At 48.3% G+C, this 23,454-nt stretch overlaps 1 protein-coding gene across 3 annotated transcripts in view; it reads right to left on the reverse strand.

Annotated features, from left to right (window-relative positions):
* Nucleotides 1-23,454, reverse strand: part of Appl2 (adaptor protein, phosphotyrosine interacting with PH domain and leucine zipper 2) — a 61,732-nt gene that overhangs the window by 11,967 nt on the left and 26,311 nt on the right. For all 3 annotated transcript variants that reach the window (XM_004650235.2, XM_045152642.1, XM_045152641.1), the window contains 10 exons: nt 20,040-20,127; nt 14,949-14,990; nt 14,782-14,840; nt 13,729-13,875; nt 9,413-9,495; nt 5,324-5,482; nt 3,736-3,924; nt 2,799-2,841; nt 2,664-2,720; nt 2,487-2,575 (listed from right to left, as the gene is read on the reverse strand). In XM_004650235.2, the coding sequence (XP_004650292.2) occupies nt 2,487-2,575; nt 2,664-2,720; nt 2,799-2,841; nt 3,736-3,924; nt 5,324-5,482; nt 9,413-9,495; nt 13,729-13,875; nt 14,782-14,840; nt 14,949-14,990; nt 20,040-20,127 (956 nt within the window). The remainder of the gene's footprint in view (nt 1-2,486; nt 2,576-2,663; nt 2,721-2,798; nt 2,842-3,735; nt 3,925-5,323; nt 5,483-9,412; nt 9,496-13,728; nt 13,876-14,781; nt 14,841-14,948; nt 14,991-20,039; nt 20,128-23,454) is intronic.

The raw sequence follows: 23,454 nt of genomic DNA on the forward strand, positions 1-23,454 counted from the left end.
AGGCTAGTTTATATGGTAAGTACTATACCAACTCCCCAGGCTCCTTAACTTAATGGGTTAAAAATCCTTTCCAGGAGCTAGAGAGATGGCTCAGCAGTTAAAGGCACTTCCTTGCAAAACAGCCTGCTGGCCCACGTTTAGCCCCCCAGTTCCCATGTAAAGCCATATGCACAAAGCGATGCAAGCATCTGACATTTCTTTGTAGCATCGAGATACCCTAGTATGCCCATGCACATAACACAAATTTAAAAAATACTTTCCAAGCTACTTTGTAAACTCCTCTGAGTCAGGGCAAAGATGACCACAACATTTAAATTTCTTACACCGGACTGTAAACATTCTCAATACTCTTTTTCATTTGACATTTTATTTTTTAGTGAGAGAGAAATGGAGACAGAGAACTGGTACATCAGGGCCTCAGCCGCTGAAATTGCACTCTAGATGTTTGTACCACCTAGTGGGCAAGTGTGACCTTGTGCTTGCCTCACCTTTGTGTCTGGCTTACATGGGACTGGGAGAGATAAACATGGGTCCTTAGGCTTTGCAGGCAAGTGCCTTTACTGCTAAGCCATCTCTCCAGCCCTCATTTGATATTTTTGTGGAAATATTTTCCTATTAAGCATGTCAACAACTGAATATATCATCTGAAACTACAGCAGCTGTTTCACAGATGGCCATAACGAACAGAATGTGGGAACATAATGCACATGCTTGGAGAGCTTCACTGCAAGAACAACTCTTAGAGGGTGCTGATTTTACACTCAAAGGCACAGGCCTCTACAGAACTTGCAGGAGCAGGTGGATGAAGAACGGAGGTCTCCTCACTGCCTCCAATCTCAATGGTCAAGTTACATCTGCTGTTTGATCCTGCCACTATGACAGGGACATGACTTTAAGCACTGGAGACGTGTGATACTTCAAAGGGAGAAAGTCAAGGTTGTGGCCACCCAGAGGGTGAAAAGGAAATAACCCAGCTGGGATCACAGTGGTCCTCTTGCACACCTCCCAGAACCTTCCTGGGCTCCCCATGGCTTTCTTTGCCACTTGCCCCTGCCCAACCTTGTGACTTGCTGCCTATGTGACCTCTGTCCACCCACAGTGGGGCTCTTTCACTTGCTCAAGTACGATAAGCTCTTTCCTGCTGTCGGGACACTGCATCTGGCCTTCCGCAAGAGGGCCTCTTTTCCTCCTGTCGGCGTGTCTCCACGGCAGCGAGCCTGCAGTCCCTTCGGACAGCACCCCAGTCGTTGACATTCCATCAGAACTAAGTATCTGTTTACTTCCTGTCTTTTCTAAGCAGTCTCTAAGCTTTAGTATGTAGCCCAGGCCCAGGCATACAGTGGGTATTCAAGAAGTATTGTTGAGTAGCTGGATCAATGAACAGTACATACATGGAAACTACAGTGTGTAAAAGCCACATGTTTGCTTTTTAGTGTGATCCCATGAATGTAATTTGTGTGTGTCTTTTCCATAATAGTCGTTGAAATATTTTATTCTTCATGAGCTGATCCTAACAAAAGTAGTTCTCCCACAGCTCTGGGATCATCTGGAAACTGCTGGTCACCTTTTTAAGCTTTGGGTTCATTTAGTTGGCTGGCTTAGTCTTTTCTTACCCTCAGGGATCTCCTGTGTCCCTCTGTAGGCTAAGAATGATTCACTTATTCTAGAACAGGAGGAAAATCAGTTATTGAGTTCAGAGTTGCAAGTTATGTCCTCTTAGAAAACCAATCACAATGCCTGGTTACTAACACTAATTAAACTGCATGGGTTCTCTAGAAAGAGCATCTTAGAGCTCATGGGCCTTGGGGATCATGTCACAAAGTTGAAGAGACAAAGGTCCAAAGGGCCAGTGGATGAGTTTAGTCAAGAACTAATAGATGCGTAAAGGGACAGGTACTGGACAGTCACACCTATGTGCTGGCCGCACCTCCTACTCTTCCTCAGTGTCAAGTGCACAAACCTGAAAACCACATAATCAGTTTTCAAGTGGCTTCCTTCTGGACCAGTAGGTGGGGTGTGTAGAACGCTGATGCCATGCCACTAAGCTATGACTAAATAGTCATGACCTCAGTCTGCTCTGGTACCATGCTTCCATCAGCGTGACAACGCAGCCAGCCCTCTATTGCCTACACTCGCCACATGGAGACTCCTTAAGACAAAATATGGGATTCCTAGAATAAATCCTTAATGTTCAAAACAGAAGCTATCTTCATGAACATGTCACTAGTAATGATAACAGCAGAGCTGGGTGGGGCAGAACACACCTTTAATCCCAGTACTGGGGAGGCTAAGGCAAGCAGGATTGCCAGGAATTCCAGGCCAGCCTGGGCTACAGAGTGATTTCCAAACAAGAAACGATGAAGTAGTGTACTTTTGCACACAGGTTTGAGTCCCAGCTCCACCACTCGTCTGTGCTCCAACAACTTGTCTCGTATTGCTCATTAGTTTGCCTTCACTAAAGCTCGTTTCCTTTATACTTTAGTTACCTGGGGCAGGAGCTTTCTTGTTTTTTCCCAAAACTTGTAATGGGAGTCACCGCCTGAAGAGCCGTCTGATTCAACTTGATGGCCACAGCCTACGTGGAAGCCACAGGAGAGACATGCTCAGTCTGGAAGGGGATGCCTGCCTGCCTTTCAGGAAGAGCGTGGGCAGCTGCTAATTACCTCAGGGTTGTCTGTCAGGTAGATCTGCCTGGAGATGTTGTTTATTGCACATATCCACTGCAGAGGACATCAGAAAGAACACTGAGTCCCAGAGTCACCCACACCGGGACAGAGGAGAAACAGACAAAGCATTACCTCTTCATTTTCCTTTCTGCTCTCTGCCTGGAGGATTATTCCCCTGAAAAAAGATACATCCAAGTCAGTGCATTCCAGGTCCTGGGGGCCCTGGAGCATTCTCCATCAACTGAATACAGGTTGCAGTGGAAAGAAAACAGGGCCTTGGTCTGGCTCCACTGCTAATGGACTGCCTGGTCTTGGTCACACATTTGCTTTCTCTGGCCCTCAGCTGTTTTATCTACACGTGAGAAGCCTGGACTTGGATCTTCTAGCCAAAGTCTGTGACTATGGCAGGTTCTCAGATGATCCAAGGCACCAAGGCTTGGGTCTGTCCACTACTCAAACCATGCCCAAGAAAGGGCTTAACATGTTTCTAAGAACTAAAACGTCTGTACATTGAGGGCAAGGGATGTATGATGGTCATACTGTCCCACCTTTACCATAGCCTTCACTCTTTCAGGGACTCAGCCTCTGCTAGTTCCTTCCTTCCCATGTCTGTGTGGATGGAGCACAGATCTCATCCCTGTTTCCCATATGAGGAGACCCAGGCCCAGAGCAGTTACATAACTGCATGGGCCCACAACTAGAATCCAGGCATCCTCCTTCCTGGATCACTGCCAGTCACCAGAGGAAAGAGGATGTCTACAGTAGATGTAGGTCTAGAGTATGGCCCATGACATCCCAACCTTCCTCTCACTCCACCCCACAGGCAAGTAAGCCCTGAGACACTTCCGTGGGATTTGGAACTCCTTGGAGCACTACTCCCCAGGAGCAGACAGATCCTCACCAGGGTGTCCCCAGTAAGGCAGCTGAGATGTCTGTCACCTGCACTTGTTAGTGAGAACATAGGACCTTTTCTCCCAAAGATCATGACCTCGAGTGGGACCTCTGGGAAAAAGCTGGGAAGCCCCTCACTATACACGCTGTCCTCCCAGGAGAGCCCCGCGAGGCATACGGTTTTCCGTTAGGAGTGGTGATCTGGAAGCAGTAGCGTCGGTCTTCACAATCCACGGCCATCACCGAGCAGTTGTCCAGATCCTGGATCAGACCTCCAGCCACAGCCCCCCTGGGCTGGCACATGAGGTTCCCACCTTGGGTGAAGAAGTACAGCCTCTCCCAGGTGGTGGTGACCAGCCCCGTTTTGCTGTATGGGTAAAAGTCCATTAACGCCAGGAAACAGAAGCAGCCCTCTGCACAGTGCTGCCTGCTTTTAGGCACTGGCAGAATTTTAGAAATGTCTTTGTATTAAAATAAAACAGGAGGACTGGCAAGATGGCTTAGTGGTTAAGGCGCTTTCCTGCACAGCCAAACGGCCCAGGTCTGATTTCCCAGGACCCACTTAACCCAGATGCATGAGGTAGTCCATGCACCTGGTGTTCTTTGCAGCCTGGTGTGCCCATTCTCTCTCACTCCATCTCCCTCTTTCTCTCTTTAATAAATACAAGTAATTTAAAACAAAACCACTGTGCAAGTTACTTAAGTGGAAAATTCCAGAAGAAATATGGTTTAAAAACTCAAGTGATCTAGGAGACTTGGCTCTGCTCCCACGAGAAGTACTCGTCAGCGCCAATCCAGAGATGTGGGCAGGGTATGTCCATCCCCCGTGTGGCCACACTGGCCTCCTACCCCTGTGTAACTGGAATCTGCCCATCTCATTTCATGAGAAACCTACATGATCACTCCTCTAGAACACAGAGCGGAAGTGCTCGGAATCTACCAGTCACTAAGGTCACACTGCACCCCACCCCAATCCTGGGGACCCTTGCCTGCCTGGGTTTGCTCTAACTGGAGGCTTCTCATTTTGTGGGATGCCTGCAAGAGGAAAATGCACTTCTGTGGACAATAACACCAAACTCTATGGAAGTCTTTAGCCCTGCAGAACTAATGGGGTCGGTTAGCTGGTGACGTCCAGGCGTTGACAAGCCTTGGAGGGGCTCTACAGACAGAAGAGCAGCACTTCCTCTTCAGGTATCCCCACTAAGGGCCTATCACATGACTTAATGTTTACTAAGTAGCAACTATGTGCAAGTCCCTAGCCGTGCTGCTCCAAGACTGACCTTCCTTCCTTCCTTGCCCCTCCCCTCCCCTCTCTTCCCTTCCTCCCTCCCTTCCTTTTTTCTTTCTCTTTCTTTCTGCCAGTACTCTTGACCATCTGCCCCCTCCTGCTCTTATTCAGTAAAACCTGATCATCCCTTTCATTCCCGACCTGATGTGAGCACAATACGTACAGTCCACCTACATGAACTACGCTGGGACCTGGGTCTTGCCTCACTGTGGGTCTCTGCCAGCCAGCAGGGGCCAGGGACTAACTCCAGTGGCCACGAGTCCCTGGCTCTGAGTTCTTGCAGCTGTCACACTCACATCCCAGTGAGGTCTGTGACTTGGGCCACAGAGGCTTCCTGAGCTCCTGATGGGAGAGTGAGCAGCTTTCCCCCAACTCGCCCACTTCCACCCCAGGATTTTGTGGCCACCTGTGTGATCGCCTTCTGGAGCTACATCCCGGGCAAAGCAGAGTTTGGGGAGGCAGGCATGGGCATTCTCACTTTCTGAGATTAAGGTAGCCGGCTTTCTGGATGAGGTTCCTGTTGACTTGGGGCGCAGCCACATCCACGTCTGGAGTATAAACAGATTCATCCACAGACAGTAGTTCTTGCTGGGACACACGCATCTTGTCGGCCTCAGCGTCCAGTTCGACCTGAATACTTAAGTCAGCGGGCATTAGTTCAGTCACTCATCACGGGCCAAACTGGCACCTCTAGGAAGCAGGAGGCAGGGTCTACTTCGCCCTCGAGGCCTCCTGCTTTCCTGATAGCCACAGCTCTCCACCCTTTTACTTAAGCCCTGAATGCTAGAGAACACAGGGCCTCAGTTTAGCATCACCAGAAGCGTCTGAGACCGTGTTCTGAAAGAACACGGGAGCACCACCACAAAGCTGAACCTGGCTGGCAGGTTCACGGCTGGCAGGGGCACCAGGCTCACTTGGACCTGCTGATGCCAACTTTAGCAAAAGCTCTTGGAACCCATCCTCAGGGCCACACACATAGGCAGCCCTGGAAGTCTCGTAAGGGGTGAACACAGTACTCCCCTGTTCTGGATTTGAGCAGGGCTGTTGGAGACAGCTTGGAGATACACATTGGCTAGGATGTACCCAAGTACAATGAAGCCAAGGGAGACCTTTGTCCTGTGACAGTCATAAACTGCCCCAGAGACCAAGGGCTGCCCACAGAAGGGTAGTGACCCAATGCCCAGGCCTGCTTCTGTGTGCACAGGTGCTCTTTTGCCTATACAGCGAGGCCTCACCAGGCTCCCCACCCGTGGTGGCAGATGTGGGCTGTAAAGTCTAGGACATAGCGTGTCCAATGTGGCCCACCCACCTGAGAATGCAAACTAGAGATGCAGTGTCCCACTTCTCCACACTGGTAAATGAGATGACAGTACTATGAAGGCACAGGCCAGGAGCTGGACGGGGGGTGGGGGGGGGGATGCAGCAAGTCCACTGCTTCGCAGAGGGAGTGCCTTGGGCTTTTCTCTTATCCTGCCTCGTACCTCCCACCCTGTTCTCTTTTATTTGTGTGTGGATGCATGCATGCATGTATATATATGTATGAGCGTGCATGTGCCAGGGCATGTGTGTGTAGGTTATAGGACAGCCCTGGGGTGTCTTGCCTCTCCTTCCACCTACTTTTTGTTTAATATTTTTACTTATTTATTTGAGACACAGAGAAAGAGAGAATGGGTATGCCAGGGCCTCCAGCCACTGCAAACGAAGTCCAGACACATGCATCAACTTGTGCATCTGGCTTACATGGGTTCTGGGGAATCGAACCTGGGTCCTTTGGCTTTGCGGCCAGTGTCTTAACTGCTAAGCTATCCCTCCAGCCCCACCTAATTTATTTTTGCTGCTATTGCTTGTGAGCTTCTAGATTCTCCTAATTCCTCCTCCCATTGCCCTAGGTGTATTGGGATTACAGATGCACGCACCACTTTGTATCAGGCTTTATATGGGCTCCAAGGGGGCTCAAACTCAGGTCAGCAAGCACCTATCCACTGGGCCATCTCCCCAGTCTCCCACCCTGTTCTGCTAATGTGGCGCAATGCAAACAATCTGTCTAGGTGAATTCTGGCTTTTCTGACACGGGAGACCACAGGGTTGGCACTGGAGGACAAACTTCATTGCTTGGCCTGCTTCACACTACCCCAGGATAAGGATGGAATGAGGGCTGGAGAGACAGCTCCGTGGTTAAGGCACTTGCTTACAAAGCTTAACAACCCAGGTTCAATTCTCTAGTTCCCACGGAAAGCCAGATGCAGAAAATGGTGCATGCATCTGAAGTTCATTTGCAGTGGCTGCAGGCCCTGGTGCATGCACACATGTACTCTCATGCATACACACTCACTGTGTGTGCCTGTATCTCTCTGTCTGCAAATAAATAGAATATTTAAAAAAATTAAATTACATTAAAAAAGAAAATCAGCATGTTTTGTTTTGTGACAAAGTTTCCCTCTGTAGCCCAGGTTGGCCTTGAACTCTCACCCTTCCTACCTTTATCACCCGCCCCCCAGCTGGGATTATAGAGCCATGCCAACACACACCCTAGGAAATTGAATTTATTAAATATGATAGTTAGCGAACTTGAAGTTCAAGTGCTTCAAGGTTGAATGTGGACCTCCATCTGTGCCTGTCACCCTGTAGCGAGGTACACCTAGTCAGACAGCAGATGGGTGACTTGCACAGAGACTGTAGAGGAGGCTGTGCTGTCAGGGCACAGGCTCTCATGGCTGTCATGGCCCTTTAGGAATGGCTGGAGCCACACTTTGGCTGACAAGGAGGGAAGCGACATAGTGCTGGGGTCTACAGAAAGGGTATGCCATGGCATCTCAGATGCCTGGTCACAAATGTCCTGTCATCTGTTAGAAATATGATCTAGTACATGAGAACCATTTGAAATACGATGGTTCTCCCAGAAACAAAGTCTTGAGGTTCAAGAACTGTAGTGGGATGAAAAACAGTGAGGTCCTGTTACAATAAGACAATTTGTTAAGCTCTTCTTTTGACTTTCTGCCAGCATGCCCAGACACTAATCGTCACATAAAAGAGAAGAAAGCAAAATCACATTTGCAGACTGCTCTGTGACATCTTTCTAATCCACCCTGTGTTGCTCCCTGTGGGCCAAGCCCAGCTCAAGGGCTTCAGGAAGGAGCTCACAATTTCAGCCCTCTCCCTGAGACCCCATGCCTGCCATGGGTTCTTTATTCTTTATTTTCAGAGCCTTATAGGTAGACTTTGGCCTAAGTAAATTCTACTGCTTGACCTTATTAAGCTATTTTGAAATTTAATAGTTTTTAGAAACTAGAAACCTTTTATTTCTCCACATGAAAATTCTATATTCATTATTTCCATTTTGCATGTTTTCCTTTTGAGTGTGGTGTATCATATGACCCATGATGGTTTGGCCTGGCCTGGAACTTACTATGTAGCTGAGCCTGGCCTTGGACTCCTAATCTTCCTGCCGCCACCTCTTGCCATTTTGCTTATTTTTCTTTTTAAATTATTTTATTTTTGTTTATTTGTGAGAGAGAATGAGAATGGGTGTGCCAGGACCTTTAGCTACTGCAAACAAACTCCAGAAGCATGTACCATTTTGTACATCCGACTTACATGGGTACTGGGGAATCATACCTGGGTCCTTTGGCTATCTAGGAAAGCACCTTAACCAATAGGCCATCTCTCCAGCCCTTGCTTATTTTTTAAACACACTCACTCACTTCTAAACTCTAGAACTCATAACAGGTTCTCAAGGAATCACACAGCTGTGTCCAGGCTAAAAGTAGCCTGACATGAAGGGGTTGTTCATGGGGCACCTTAGAGCTCCTCCCATCATGGAACCTGAGAGAAGAGGGAAGAGACCACCCACTAAGTATGGACAGGACTATCTGAGGAGGAATAGAGTTTTAAATTATTTATTTATTTATTTGAGAATGAGTTAGCGACAGAGAGAAAGAGGTAAATATATAGAGAGAACAGGCATGCCAGGGCCTCCAGCCACTATAAACGAACTCCAGACACATGTACCACCTTGGGCATCTGGTCTCATGTGTGTACTGGGGAATTGAACCTGGGTCCCTTGGCTTTGCAGATAAGCATCTTAACTGCTAGGCCATCTCCTCCATCTCCATTTCACAGCTGTATCTTGGTAAGGTAATAAAAAAGAGACTCAACACTTTGTCTATAATGAACTAATGTGAGGGCAAGAGTCTTCTGAAAGGGGGGGGCAATGCTGGCTGCAGATCCATTGGCTCAAGACAAAAGCAAATTTAACCTGAACTCATGTGCTTGAGACATGTGAAATGTGAATATTAACAAAGGAAATCCTGACCCAGGCACCCAGGACTCCATGAGAAGTATATGGATACTTTAATCTCTTACTTAGCCCTTTCACATCAGGAAAACCCTGGGCTTCAGCAAGGCAGAAACTGAGGAAACCACATCACGGACCTTTACAGAGGTGGCTCAGGTGCAGGGTGCATAGAGCTCTGTGGGCCCTCCGAAGGCAAAAGCCTCCTCACACCTTCTAGAGAGGCTGCAGGAAAGACAAAAGGCACACAAGACCCATACCAGAGAGCCGCATTACCTCTGCACCATGTCTGCAACAGAGGACAAGAAGCCGTCCATACTTCTGGAGAATATCTCTGCTCCTTTCTTGAAAAAGTTAATCTGAAAGATATAATTATGATATCCTGAAAGTCACCAGGGGTTGCTGGCTGATGAACTCCCCAAACATGAGACCGTGTGGGGCGGGGAGCTCTTCCCTGCAGTTGGCAATACCTGCCAGCTCCCCACACTGGCTGAGAATGACTCCCCACATCCCGAGTGTGTTTATAAAACAGGGGAAAGGGAGCCTGGCTATCTTGCTGAAAGGCTGGAAATGTCAGGAATAAAGTAGGATGAGGGCTTGGCCCATGAAGTGTTTCTGTAAACATACTGATGATTCTTTTAATTACCACCAGCAGCCTTTTTTTTTTTTTTTTCCTGGATGAATTCTCAATTGTCCCTTGAGGTGTCAGTAACTGTCCCAGCTCTATCACCATGTGGGTGTGACATGTGGCAGATGCTCAGGAGCAGTGAGAACCAGGCAAACATTGGCTATGGTGCAGACAAGATGTCAACCTGACCCCGAGGGGCTCAATGTCTGGGTCACACACAGCTGGGATGTGGGTCAGATGGTCGGCTGACCGCGTGAGCTGCTGCAGGGAGAAACTGGGCTGGAGTGCAGAAGCCTCTTCTGATGACGACGACATTAACTCGAGCGCACACTGCCCATAGGGGTGCAGTGGACTCTGGTGCTGGTATGCGGGACCGGCGCTCCTGGTCCCCATGAGGTCCTGGAATGGGCACTTTCTCGGCCCGGGGAAAGTGGCATCATGGAGACCAGAGGACAGCACAGTTGCTGGCGTTTGGTAGCCATAGAAGAAACTGCTGTTTTGGGTGCCTCCACTGTGACACTTCCCAGATGTCCTGACAGCTGACGACAGGCTGTGCAGAAGAGGGTGGGGAGAAGCACACTTGTGGGCAGTTCTGACGCCCTGCAAAGCCCCATGTTTAGTAAAGGCTTTCAAACCCTGGATACTGACTGGGCGTGGTAGTTCATGATGTTCATACCAGCACTTAGGAGGCTGAGGTGCAGGATGGCCCTTCACAGAGTGATTTCCAGGTCAGTCTCAGTTGTGAGTCAATGCTATGACGAAAAACAATTTAGCATGTACAGCTCATCCATCCAATGTGGAAGGCCACTAAGCCCTGAGTGGGGGGACCTCTGGGAAGGTGCTCATACCACTGCCCTTAGAAAATAGATGCTGACCACAATTGTCCCGATGCCCGCTAATACACATAGTAGATGTCCTGGCTTACTGATCTCTGACTCAGAGATTGCACTATCAATGAAATTTTCAATCCCTGCAATGCCAAATAGTAAAATGATTCTAGTCAGTTTATTATTACTCATCTTTTTTTATTTTTTGTTTTTTGAGGTGGGATCTCACCCTAGCTCAGACTGACCTGGAATTCACTATGTAGTCTCAGGGTGGCTTCAAACTCACTGCGATCCTCCTACCTCTGCCTCCCGCCTAGTGCTAGGATTAAAGGCATGCGCCACCACACTGGGCACTCCAAGCCTGCTCTCTGGAGTTACTCTGAATTCTCTGGGGCGGGGCCACTCAATCCCAGCCACATGATGAGCGGAGGGAAAGATGCTGCTTCTCCAGCCCATGACCCAGAGCTGACATGTCAATACCATCCGGGAGGTCATTTCTTTGTGCTCTAGACCCTGTACAGTTTAGAGGTCTGACTCATGACTTAATTGCAAACCTGTTTACCAAGGACCAGGGAAGCCACAGTGGAGTGCAGACTCCACCAAGGTGGGTGGTGCTGAGAAGCCACCAAATGAGCCCACACCCTGCCTGCCTTCAGCTAACAAAGGCAGGTGCTCACGCCATAAACGCTGATGCCCTGGGGCTGGGAATGGGGCAGGGGCAGGGGCAGGAGAGCCAGTGCTGCCCAGTCAGCCACACCTGTGAGCTGGACAATGTCCATAGCTCAGAGAGGGGCATGGTTTTTGTTAGGATCTAAAACTCTGCAGGAGAAGGGACGAACCTGTCCTGTGTCTTCTGTTGGGCTAAAAAGTGAGACATCTTCAGTCCTCCAACCTGATGACCCTGTCACCAAGCCATGATGGTGTACTCTATCCTCCTAGGCCCAGGGGCCGAGTCTGTTTGACAGCACCCACAGTCTCCTCCCCTATGGCCGAAACACTCACTTAAGAAGCTCGCCTGGGAGAAGTGGTAAAGTCCTTGGCTGTGAAAAAGCGTGGAAGCAGCTGGCATCAAACCCATCCCTTAGGCCTTTCTTATGAGGAAGGCCTCCAAGCAAGCAAGCTCCCAGCCAGATTGAGCCATTGTCTAAGACACTAACTCAAGGGCCTTATGTGAGCACAAGTTCTTTTTCTTTTTCTTTATTTGATAGCAACAGACAGAGAAAGAGGCAGATAGAGAGAAAGAGAGAGAATGGGAGCACCAGGGCCTCCAGCCACATAGCAAACGAACTCCAGACACGTGTGCCTCCTTGTGCATCTGGCTAACATGGGTCCTGGGGAAACGAGCCTTGAACCAGGGTCCTTAGGCTTCATAGGCAAGCGCTTAACCGCTAAACCATCTCTCCAGCCCACAAGCACAAGTTCTTGCTCCCAAAGACAAAATGTCAGTCCAGGGAGGGCACACATGAAATGAGGTGGGAACTAAAGAGAACCTTGCTGGAGGAAGAGGGTCACTGGTCTGCTTCATGTTCCTGTCGCCATACCTTCCTCTCCATGAAACTTCCCTTGGAACCAAAAACCATTACAAACCCTTTCTTTCCTTTACTTGTATCTGGTCAGCTGTTTTGTCCCAGCAGCAAGGCAGTGAAATACAAAGGAGACCAGAATACCATTCCAGTGTCCATTTTGGGGAAGGTGGCTCCCAGGATTTGCCCAGGCTGAAGCCCCAAATTACTCAGCCTTAGCCAGATGACAGGAAGGTTATGTTGCTTGTGAAGATCCAAACTTGTAACAACTATATTAGAAAGACAGCTAAATACGGAGGCTCTCCCTCTCCCACCAGTTTCCTTAGCCTATCCCAAGTTCTCCTGGGGTCATTTTGCCAAGCAGTGACTACCTAACTCCCCTTGTGTTATGGTATTTGTTAGGTCAGGACAAAATGGAGTTACAGCAGAAGGGCGGCCGAGACATAAGGAAGTGGGTCATCCACGTTCTTCAAGAAACCACCCAGCCATTATCCTTTCCTTGCCTAACAATGCCCCAGGTCTAGGTTTCTGGCCTCCAGTTGACAGCTCTGCTCTTGAGAGTCAGACCTGGCAGCTCATGTTTTCCCGAATAAAAGCTTCCATCTTTGCCTCAGAGTGGTCTCTGTGATCTTGGTCACTCCTGAACCTTACAGTACCCTTCAACCAGGAGAGCCTGCCTGGCCATGGGTAAGATATCATGGTGGACTGAGTATTAGAGAAATGGCTGGAATCTGTGGATATGCACCTCCACAACCTTGACTCTCAAGAGATCATTCTATGACATGCTCAGAGGCTTAAAGTTGCTTTTATCCCCCTTTTCCTCAATGATGATGTATTTCTTTTAAAAATGTTTAAATGTATAAAAGATGTTCATATATTTTTTTTTTAAGTTGGTGACAAGTCTCATCAACATTTTGTTTTCTCACATTGTTTTCTGTTCCTAGATAATCAAATTGCTCTGGGCACACTTCTCATATACGACGTGAAGTTTTGGAGTCGGCATAGCGGGGCTAAGGCAGGGCAGAGTGGAAGGGGTAGAAGACGACATCAGCCTGCCTCCCACAGCAGTCAGGTCCCTGTTCTGAAACTGAAGCGTCCTTTGAGACAAACACTCAGCAGACCACTCAACAGAGTGAAGAAGCCACATGATTCGCCGACAGAAGATTTCACCAGGCTATCAACATTTCCCAGCTCAGACACTGCCAGTGACCTCAGGGCCATCATGTGAGAATGACCCAGTCAGTGTGGGTCGAAGTGTGCAGAATAGCAAAATAATACCCACACTTTAGTTCAGAGCCAGCCATCGGCCTGGAAAGGAGGGCATACACGCCTGGTCAACCAGCCGTTGGCCTGGGTAGAGAGCTACTGCTAGGAAAGCTGGACCAGGCGTGGCTTTCATTTGGATGACAGACAAAGCCAGTCAGGCTCCTTCCCAAGTGAGGCTTGGGATCCAGCCATCATTTCCTGAACATATGGCCTCAAAGTCCAGCCAAAGATGGTCGGGCCCAGCTGGAAGCTCTCCCAAAGCATGAGCCTCAGGAAGTTTGCAGGGAGGTGTGTCTGTTCTTCTCTGTTAGGCTGCTTCAGTTTCTCCGACGTGCAGGGCTCCCCTACCTGTCCGTGGGCGAAGCCTATCATGGGCTCCATCATCGCCATCCGCTTCCGATACTGAAGCGCGTTGAGTGCGCAGTAGTACTGGAGGGATGACAGGTGCTGCTTCCGCCGGGCCGCTGCCACCTCTTTCCCAACTTCAGTCTTCATCTGATCAAAAGTAAAAAACAAAGAAACAAACTCCAAGTCATTTACGGAGTGTGAGAATTCTGCAAGAGCGTCCATGTACCAAAGATCATAACACAGAGCTAAAATTCCACCTCAACTTGAAAAATATTCCAATAAAATTCCACATGAATAGCATCTAGTGCTTGAGGCCACACAAGGTGAAGGTAGTACCTTTCTGGGGGCCACGCCCAGTGCTGCTCTTTAGAAATATAATACAGTAGCAGGAATCAAAGCCTCACACATTGTGGTTCACTCAAAAGACTATATCCGGGCTGGGGAAATGGCTCAGCTGTTAAGGTGTTTGACTGTGAAGCCTAAGGACCCCAGTTCGATTCCCCAGAACCCATGTTAGTCAGATACACAAGGGGGCACATGCATCTGGAGTTCATTTGCAGAGGCTACAGGCCCTGGCGTGCCCATTCTCTCTTTCTCTCTGCCTCTTCCTCTCTCTCTCAAATAAACAAACAATAAACAAAATTTAAAAAGAAGACTATATCCAAGGAAATCACCTAATAGAAGTAAGATTTGTAATTAGATGCACTATTCCCCATGGTAGAAAAACACCTGGAAAGTCAGGGCCGGTGCACAGGTCAACAGCTGGCAAGGAGGTCAAGTGACCGAGTAGGGCAGGGGTCAGACAACCTGACGGAGCACCTCGTGTAGGCTCATCACTGTGTGATGACACTTTCACAGTGGTTCCAAGCTGGTGTTTAATAAACCAGGTAGAAAAGTTAGAATTGAGAAGTGGCAGCCTATTTATGAGGCACAGAATAAATAGTTTTATAAGTTCATAAATACATGAATTCATCACACCCCTCTGACAGGTTTACACAAGGAGGTTACAAAAGCAGAGTAACTGAAATGAGAAGTGACAGCAGGTACGCTCACCTTCCCATTCTCCTTTTTCTTAGGCAGCCTGCTGTATTTTGCCATCGAGAGGTCGTGCTCTAAGAAAAAGAAAGAGAGTTGAGCATCTAGAACTTTCATTGTTTCTCCCATACTTTCTCAAATCCACATCACCAAACCCATGTACCACGGATGGAGAAGGGACCTACCATTGCTGGCAAGCCCAAAAAGATCCTTTAACGTGCTTACCTCTAAACAAGAGGAAAGAAAACATGTTAGAACAGACGTAAGGGAAACATAATAACCCAGACAAGAGTAGATGCACTGCCCTCAGCCCCTTGTGCCCCCTGCTCTCATGGTGGCTGCGGTGACACTTCAGTCAGTGCTCTTTCCTGCCCTTGTGCTCCTTCCTCTCCAGACAGGGGTTGTGGATCTAAGAAGGACATGGCACCCCCGGGGACGCGAGGAGGCAGAGTGGTGCTCAGGTACTTGCCATAGATATCCTAAGGAGCCCCAAAGTGTGTTAATACATTTTTCTTTGGAATAGTCAGAACTACACCCAGAACCCAGCACTGCCTCTTGTTACTGTTAGACTTATCAGTGGGCAAAGGAATATAGGGGGCTTGTGCTAGTACACAAATTGATACATTGTATAGCAACAAGCCAACACCAGTAACCATGACTCCAACACCAGCATGTACCAAGACAAAACAACCAAAAGTTCATTAAAAGTAATGACTGTAGGACTGGAGGGATGGCTTAGAGGTTAAGGCATTTGCCTGCAAAGCCTAAGGACCCAAGTTCGATTCCCCAGGACCCACGTTAGCCAGATGCACAAGGGAGTGCATGCGTCTGGAGTTCATTTGCAGTGGTTAGAGGCCCTGTTGCCCCCATTCTCTCTCTCTCCCCACCTTTCTCTGCCAAATAAATAAAAATATTTTTTTTTTAAAGTAATGACAGCCAGGTGTGGTGGCTCACGCCTTTAATCCCAGAACTCAGGAGGCAAAGGTAGGAGGATTGCTGTGAGTTGAGGCCACCCTGAGAATACATGGTTAATCACAGGTCAGCCTGGACCAGAGTGAGACCCTGCCTTGAAAAAAAAAAAAGTAACAACTGTCCAAGTTAAACACTTAGGACACAGAGACAGGCTGGGGAGGCTGCTCAGTGGGTAAAGTTCTTGTGCAAGCACAGGACCTGAGTTTGGAGCTCCAGAATGCACGTGAAGGCCAGGCACGGTGCTATGTACCTGCAATCCCAGCCCCGGGGCGGTGGAGGCAGAAGGGTCCTTGAGAACTGCTGGCTAGCTGAATCCGTGAGTCCTGGGCTCAGGGAGAGCCCGAGTCTCACTAAACTCAGGCAGGAGAACGACAGAGGAAGACACTGGATGCCACTTTGGCCTCCATACATACTTATGTGTGTGCACTCGCAAGTACCTATACAAAAGTACACACCACACACACACCAGAGACAGACACGTAAGTGTGACTGCTCTTTTTTTTTTTTTTTGAAATATTCTGTTTATTTATTAGAGAGAAAAAGAGGCAGCTACAAAGAAAATGGGCGTGCCAAGGCCTTTAGCCACTGCAAATGAACTCTGGACTCATGCACCACCCTGTGCACCTGGCTTCACATGGGTCCTTTGGCTTTGCCGGCAAGCACCTTAACTGCTAAGCCATTTCTTCCCACGGAGAGTGACTACTCTTAACAATGCATTCTTACTTCTTACTTAGTCTAAAAACAAAGCAGTTCACAGCTTCTCTGTTATTTCTCAGTTTGTATCTAAACTGCTTCCAGCCTTTTAAACTTCTCTGCCTGCTATTCTTACTTTTTCTGATGGCAGGTTGCTGTCTGCCCTTCCCCTCTTGTGTTTTTCTTTCCTTCACTCCACGTTTTGCTTCCTGTTGGGAGCAGTTTTTGTTCTTTAACACCAATATTTTTTTGTTTTGTTTTTCGAGGTATGGTCTCACTCTGGCCCAGGCTGATTTGGAATTAACTATATAGTCTCAGGGTGGCCTCGAACTCACGGTGATCCTCCTACCTCTGCCTCCTGAGTGCTGGGATTAAAGGCATGTGCCACCACTCCTGGCTAACATCAATTTTTAAAGCTTTGTAAATATCTCTTGTGTTTTCTTTGGGTTGCATTGAGGGACAACAGACAAAATGGCAATAAAACACTGCTTGCCTAAGCAGATAGGACTCCAGACTCTAATTTTAGCTCTGATGTTGAAGCAAGTGTAAACTGGGTTGAACACTTCAAATTTACGTTTTTATGTAATCAGGAAAGGATAATTTGATTGGCCTTTCCTCAGACATTATGAAGCTTCTGTTTTTAGTAGTAAATGAGTGGTTTTATTCTCTTGGAAAAGAATCACCATTCTGGGCAAGTGTGGATCCTTCTGTGGTATCTTGAATCAGCTGTCCCCAGACTCAGGTGTTCTTAATGCTTGGTCCCCAGCTGCTGGCAATCTGGGAGGCGGAGCCTTGCTGGAGGAGGTGTGCTGCTGGGGGGCAGGCTTAGGGGTGTTATAGCCAGCTCCCCCTTGCCAGAACTCAGTTCACTCCTGCACAGCTGTGGCAACATGTGATGTCCAGACTCTGTTTTGCCATCCTTTTTCCTTGCTATGCTGAAACATCCACATAACACTGTAAGCCAAAATAAACCCTTTCCTTGTATCAGCTGCTTTTGGTCAGATTTTAAAAAATACTTTTTAACTTGGGTTGGAGAGATGGCTTAGTGGTTGCAGTGCATGCCTGTGTAAGCCTAAGGACTTGTGTTCGATTCTCCAGGTCCCACATGAGCCAGATGCATATGGTGGTGCTTGCACCTGGAGTTTATGGTGGCTAGAGACCCTGGTGTGCCCATTCTCACTCTCTCTCTTTCTCTCTCTTCCTCTCTCTGTCTCAAATAAATAAAAATAGGGCTGGAGAGATGGCTTAGCGGTTAAACGCTTGCCTGTGAAGCCTTAGGACCCCGGTTCGAGGCTCGGTTCCCCAGGTCCCACGTTAGCCAGATGCACAAGGGGGCGCACGCGTCTGGAGTTCGTTTGCAGAGGCTGGAAGCCCTGGCGCGCCCATTCTCTCTCTCTCCCTCTATCTGTCCTTCTCTCTGTGTCTGTCGCTCTCAAATAAATAAGTAAAAAAAAAAAATTCAAATAAATAAAAATAATTTAAAAAAATATTTTTTGGGGGGCTGGAGAGATGGCTTAGTTGTTAAGCAGTTGCCTGTGAAGCCTAAGGACCCCGGTTTGAGGCTCAGTTCCCCAGGTCCCACGTTAGCCAGATGCACAAGGGGGCACATGCATCTGGAGTTCGTTTGCAGTGGCTGGAAGCCCTGGCACGCCCATTCTCTCTCTCTCCCTCTATCTGTCTTTCTCTCTGTGTCTGTCGCTCTCAAATAAATAAATAAATAATAGACAAAAAAATATTTTTTTTTTTACTTTTATTTATTTACTTGAGGGGGGAGAGAGGGAGAGAATGGTCATGCCAGGGCCTCCAGCTGCTGCAAATGAATTCCACATGCATGTGCCACCTGTGCATCTGGCTTATGTGGGTCCTGAGGAGATCAAACCTGGGTCCTTTGGCTTTGCAGGTAGGTACCTTAACCACTAAGCAATCCCTCCAGTCCTGGTCAGATGTTTTGTCTGTGAAACAAGAAAGTAACTACAACATCTTCTGTTGGATAGTGATGGGGAATAAAGGCTACCATCATTAGTTCTTCTGGGAACTGAGGTCTAAGTCTGCTTCCCCAGCACACCAGAAGGAAGCAAGTCTACCAACACAAGATTATGGGATTATTATTTTCTTTCAGACTTGGGAGTTTGCTTTTAAAATAACAACACACTCCTAGTACTTATTTTTTCTTTATTGGTGGGGAGATCTTGTTGAGACACAGTCTTTCTCTCGGTATCCCAGGCTGGCCTTAAACAGCAATTCTCCTGCCTCTGCTTCCTCAGTGCTTGGATTACAGGCATGTACCACCACTCTTGGCTTCCCAAAGATTTTATTTAATCTTTTATAAAAAGTACCCAGTGATGTTTCTGGTTAGGACTGGTAGTCAGCACAGAACTGCGCTGGGCAGGCTTGGGCAGTACATACAAGTATTAGCAATACCTCCAGTGAAGGATTCCCTCTGTACAAGTTAGCTGACAGATTTCCTTTAGTTTTCTCTCTGTACAAGCTAATTGATAAATTTCTTTTTAATTTTTTAAATATTTTATTTTCATTTATTTGTGCAGACAAGTGCCTTATCCACTAAGCTATCTCTCTAGCCCAAAGTTATATATTTTGAACATATCTTCTAATACTCAGGTTTAGGTCTGTTTGGTGAGTAATTTTCAGTATTCTCAAACACAATGAATTCTTCACTTTCTGAGTAATAAGTACTTTCAGTGAAATAGAGGACAATAGGAATAGAAAGTCTGGATTCCCTTTTTAAACAACTAAGTTAAAAAATTTTTTTTTTCTGATTTACTTTTTTAAAAATTTATTAGCGACAGACACAGAGAGAGAGAGAATGAATGGGTATGCCGGGGCCTCTAGCCACTGCAAACATAGTCCAGATGCATGCGCTACCATGTGCACGTGACTTATGTGGGACCTGGAGAACTGAACCTGGGTTCTTAGGCTTCGCAGGCAAGTAAGTGCCTTAAGCGCTAAGCCATCTCTCTAGCACCAACTAAGGCTTTTAAACAGTAAGTTATTTTTAGCTACTTTTGTTATCTCATCAGTTTTAAATTACCTTAAAGTTTTACTTTAGTTAAAAGAACCACTGTCAGTCCTAACGGCCACCTCAAGGCTCACACTGAGCGCGGTCACAGCTGCATCCCAGGGCCTCGCACATGGGTCCCACTGATCCTTCCCCACCAAGCTTCCCACTTTGTATTCAGTTGTCATGGTTCCCCAGAACAGCATGCCTTTACAAGGTCCCTGGGCCTGTGACACACACCTCAGCAGCTGCTTCTACTTGACAACTGCGGACCCTTCACTGGCCCCAGCCTGGAGGTCCCTGCGCTAAGCCCAGGCCTGGGTGGCCCCAAAGCCCCCGCCTCTTGGTGCACTCTTCCAGGCGCTTGGGCATCTCTGTCCTGCAGCTCTCATCACGGGACCTCACAAGGGCTGCTTCCATGTCTGTCTTACTGGCCCGTGACCTCCTTTAGGTGAGCCAGGGCCATGGTGAGGCCTGAAAGTTTGCTGAACTGTATCCAGTTCTCAACAACCACGTGTTGACAGAAACAGATGCGCAAAAATGGCTGTCAAGTGAATTAAACTTCTTGAAGGTAACTGCACTGATTCACACTTACCTGTGAGATCCTTTTCTCGAAACTGGATAACGGGTAGAACCATGGTGTCTGCTAACTGCCTAGCCAGCTCTGTGTGGAGAACATTAAGCTGAAAGAAAAACAGAACTCTGCTGAGGAAACTTACGCACATTACCAACACGGCGATCACCATGGATCGCAGAGGACACATGGGCGTGGTTAGGTAGCTCAGCTGGACTTCCTCAGCAAACGAACACCCCCATAAAGCACGGAACACAACACGCCTGGGCTACTAAAGCGGAAATGCAGGTTCTGACTAGCTGGGGCGTCAGTGCAGCTTGCTAAAGGCGTCTCCGGCCCACAGCTCTCTCTGCTCACTGGGCAAACCCTGGCTATGTGCTCGGCCTGGGCCACGCCCCTGAGAGGCAGCATTCGCTGGCAGGGAACCCGGCTTGCTGGCAGGACTCAGCGTGGAGTCCCACTCACAGAGGCCTGCAGCCCCGCCAGGAAAGAATGGCCGGCCGAGAACCAGCTGGTCCGATCCAGCAGCCAGGAGGTTTGCCTGGAGAAGGAGGGTTCCTGCTGAGACAAGCCAGCCAGACCTCAGGCCTCTGCTTGTGAACGGAGGCCTTCCTAATGACAGCTCTTGCTTCCTTCCTTCAGGGGCCTGTAACCCGGTGTGGAGATGGTCTGCGCACACAGGAGCCCGACCGCCCGCATCGCGCGCTTCACTGGCTGCTGGGCTTTCTCGAACCTCCGTCAGCCCAGCTTCAGCCCAGAGGACACCGCCTCTCAAGCCCTCTCTCTCCTCTGTCCCAGTCCACCGCAGGCAGGCCTGTGCCGAACCGAGGCTGCATGCTGAGAGGCATTCCCCTCCTTCTCCTTCATGGTGGACCCCCTCACGCCAAAGGAACCGTCCCTCTGCCCAGAAAAGCAGGGCTGGGAGGAAACACTGGAGGCTGGGGATCCTAGTGAGGGTCGGACAAGGAGCCTGGCTCCCTCAGCAACTCTCCTGCCCAGGGTCCCCCGTGACTTCAGTCCGCTGCCTCTCCCCTGTGTGATTTACTTTCTCTCAGTAAGGGAAGTCTGTCAACATGCCTGCCTCAAATCATGTTTGTTCTCCTATGTAAAATACGTTTTCTACTGGTTCCATATTCTTTTCAACAGATTTTGAAGAGCCCAAATATTGTGTGCTATGATGAAAAAATACATGCTTGATATCTGTCCCCCTTTCCTGGCCCAGAGCTCCTCAAACTCTGTAACTTCCTGAGCAGCAGGGGTACTTGCAGCGTCGCTTGCTCTAACATTTGGTCTTGGAACCTGGTTCCTGGCACAGAGTACACAAGACACTATGTCCTGGGGGAAAAACTGTCTTTTTGTTGTTGTTTGCCTTTTTTTTCTTTTTTTCATAGTAGGGTCTTGCTGTAGCCCCGGCTGACCTGGAATTCACTCTGTAGTCTCAGGTTGGCCTCAAACTCATGTCGATCCTCCTAATCCCAAGTGCCGGGACTAAAGGTGTGTGTCACAATGCCTGGCAAAAATATCTTTTGCTCTAAAAAGGCAACCCTTGGGTGAGCTCTGCCATGGGTGACAGTTACCAGAAAGGTCGGGCCATGATTAGAAGCTTGGACTTTGCAGCCTCATCAGCATGCTCTGGGGAGGGCAAGAGAGGCTGGAGCTTGAGCTCCTAACCCACCATGTCTATAGGATGCAGCACTGCAGAAACCCTGAAGCCACAGGGTCTGACAAGCTTCCAGTGGGCTGAGCACAGGAGGTCGTGGAGGGGGCATGCCCATAGAGTGGAAGCTATGTGCCCTGCCCTATGCCTTGCCAAAGAATCACTCCATCTGGCTGGTCACCCTTTTGTAAACTGGTGAGCACCAGTGTGTCCTTGAGTTATGATGACCAACTCCGATTTATAGCTATACAGTGCAAGTACTGGAGGTCTAGACTTATAATTGGCATGCACATGAAACATAGCTTTTGTAGGACTGAGCCCTGAACTTCTGGGACCCGAGGCTTCCTCCCTGTAAACAGTGTAAGAACTGGGTTAAACTGGGGGCTGGGGTGATGGCTTAGTGGTTAAGGTGCTTGCCTGCAAAGACTAACGATCCAGGTTCAATTCCCTAGTACCCACATAAAGCCAGATGCACAAAGTGGCATATGCCTCTGGAGTTCGTTTGCAGTGGCTAGAGGCCCTGGCACAACTATCCTCTCACTTGCTCTCTCTTTCCCAGTCTCTTCCTCTGTCTCTGCTTACAAATAAAAATTTTAAAATGTCATGCATTATTCCAAATTAAGTTCGTTGAAAACAAAAAGAAAAGATTGAGTCAGCCAGCCGGGTGTGGTGGCGCACACCTTTAATCCCAGCACTTGGGAGGCAGAGGTAGGAGAATCACCATGATTTCAAGGCCACCCTGAGACTACATAGTGAATTTCACGTCAGCCTGGACTACAGTGAAACCCTACCTTGAAAAACTAAAAGATTGAGTTAAACTGGTCCCCAGAAATGTGTTGAGAATATAGTAGGAGCAGACTCTGGTTGTCTTTTCCCCTATCTAATAGGACGGGAAACAGCTTAACGAGAACTTGTTCCCTGCTCCACCTCCACTGCTTACAGCAGAGCCTGCTGACTCCCAGGTGGTCGAGCATGGCTGAGTTAATACTGTGCTGAGCTCCTGAAATGCAGCCAGGACAGTTGTATACGGATGTTTCTATCCAGTATCTACAGTAGCTCAGTGGTTACTTCAGTGTCACCTGCACATTCGGTTTTGCTTAGCCCGTCCTGGTTTTCCTTCATACACACACACTGGAAATGCCTTGCGGGTGGAACTGAGTACGCTGGCCTGTTAGTGCAGCAGGGGCTGCCTGGCGCCAGTAGAATTTGAGCTGTTGTGATTTTTTTCACAGTGGTAGAATCAAACGCAGGCCCTTCTACATGTTATGTGGCAGCACTCAACCACTGAGGAGCATTCCCAACCCTTTTGAGATTCTTATAATTAGGATTTATGCAATTTACTACTATACTAGTAACAGTCTTCCACAGAGTGAGTATAGCCACAAGAACGGCTGCATGGAACGCTTTGTGACAGGTTCAACTGTGATAATCCCCTCCCCACCCCCACAGGATATGTCCAACCATGAGGATTTGGAAACACAGTCTCTACAATGCAATGAAAGGACTTAAACTGAGGCCTTCATGAATTCTCCAGGGGACCTCCAAGTCCAGTGACACCTGTCCCTATAAGAAGATACAGGCAGAAATGAAAAAATGCAGGCAGCAGGAAGACCATGTGAAGTCACAGTCAGCCTTGAGTGATGCTGCCACAAGCCAAGGCACACAGGAAGCCACCAGATGCTGCAGGGAAGAAATGCCACTAAAGCCTCTGAAGGGAGTGTGGCCCCACAGAGGCCAGAGAGAATAAATCCCTACTGTCTGAAGCCATCCTGAGGTCAC

This window comes from Jaculus jaculus, chromosome 6, assembly GCF_020740685.1.
Source record: "Jaculus jaculus isolate mJacJac1 chromosome 6, mJacJac1.mat.Y.cur, whole genome shotgun sequence".
Lineage (NCBI taxonomy): Eukaryota > Metazoa > Chordata > Mammalia > Rodentia > Dipodidae > Jaculus > Jaculus jaculus.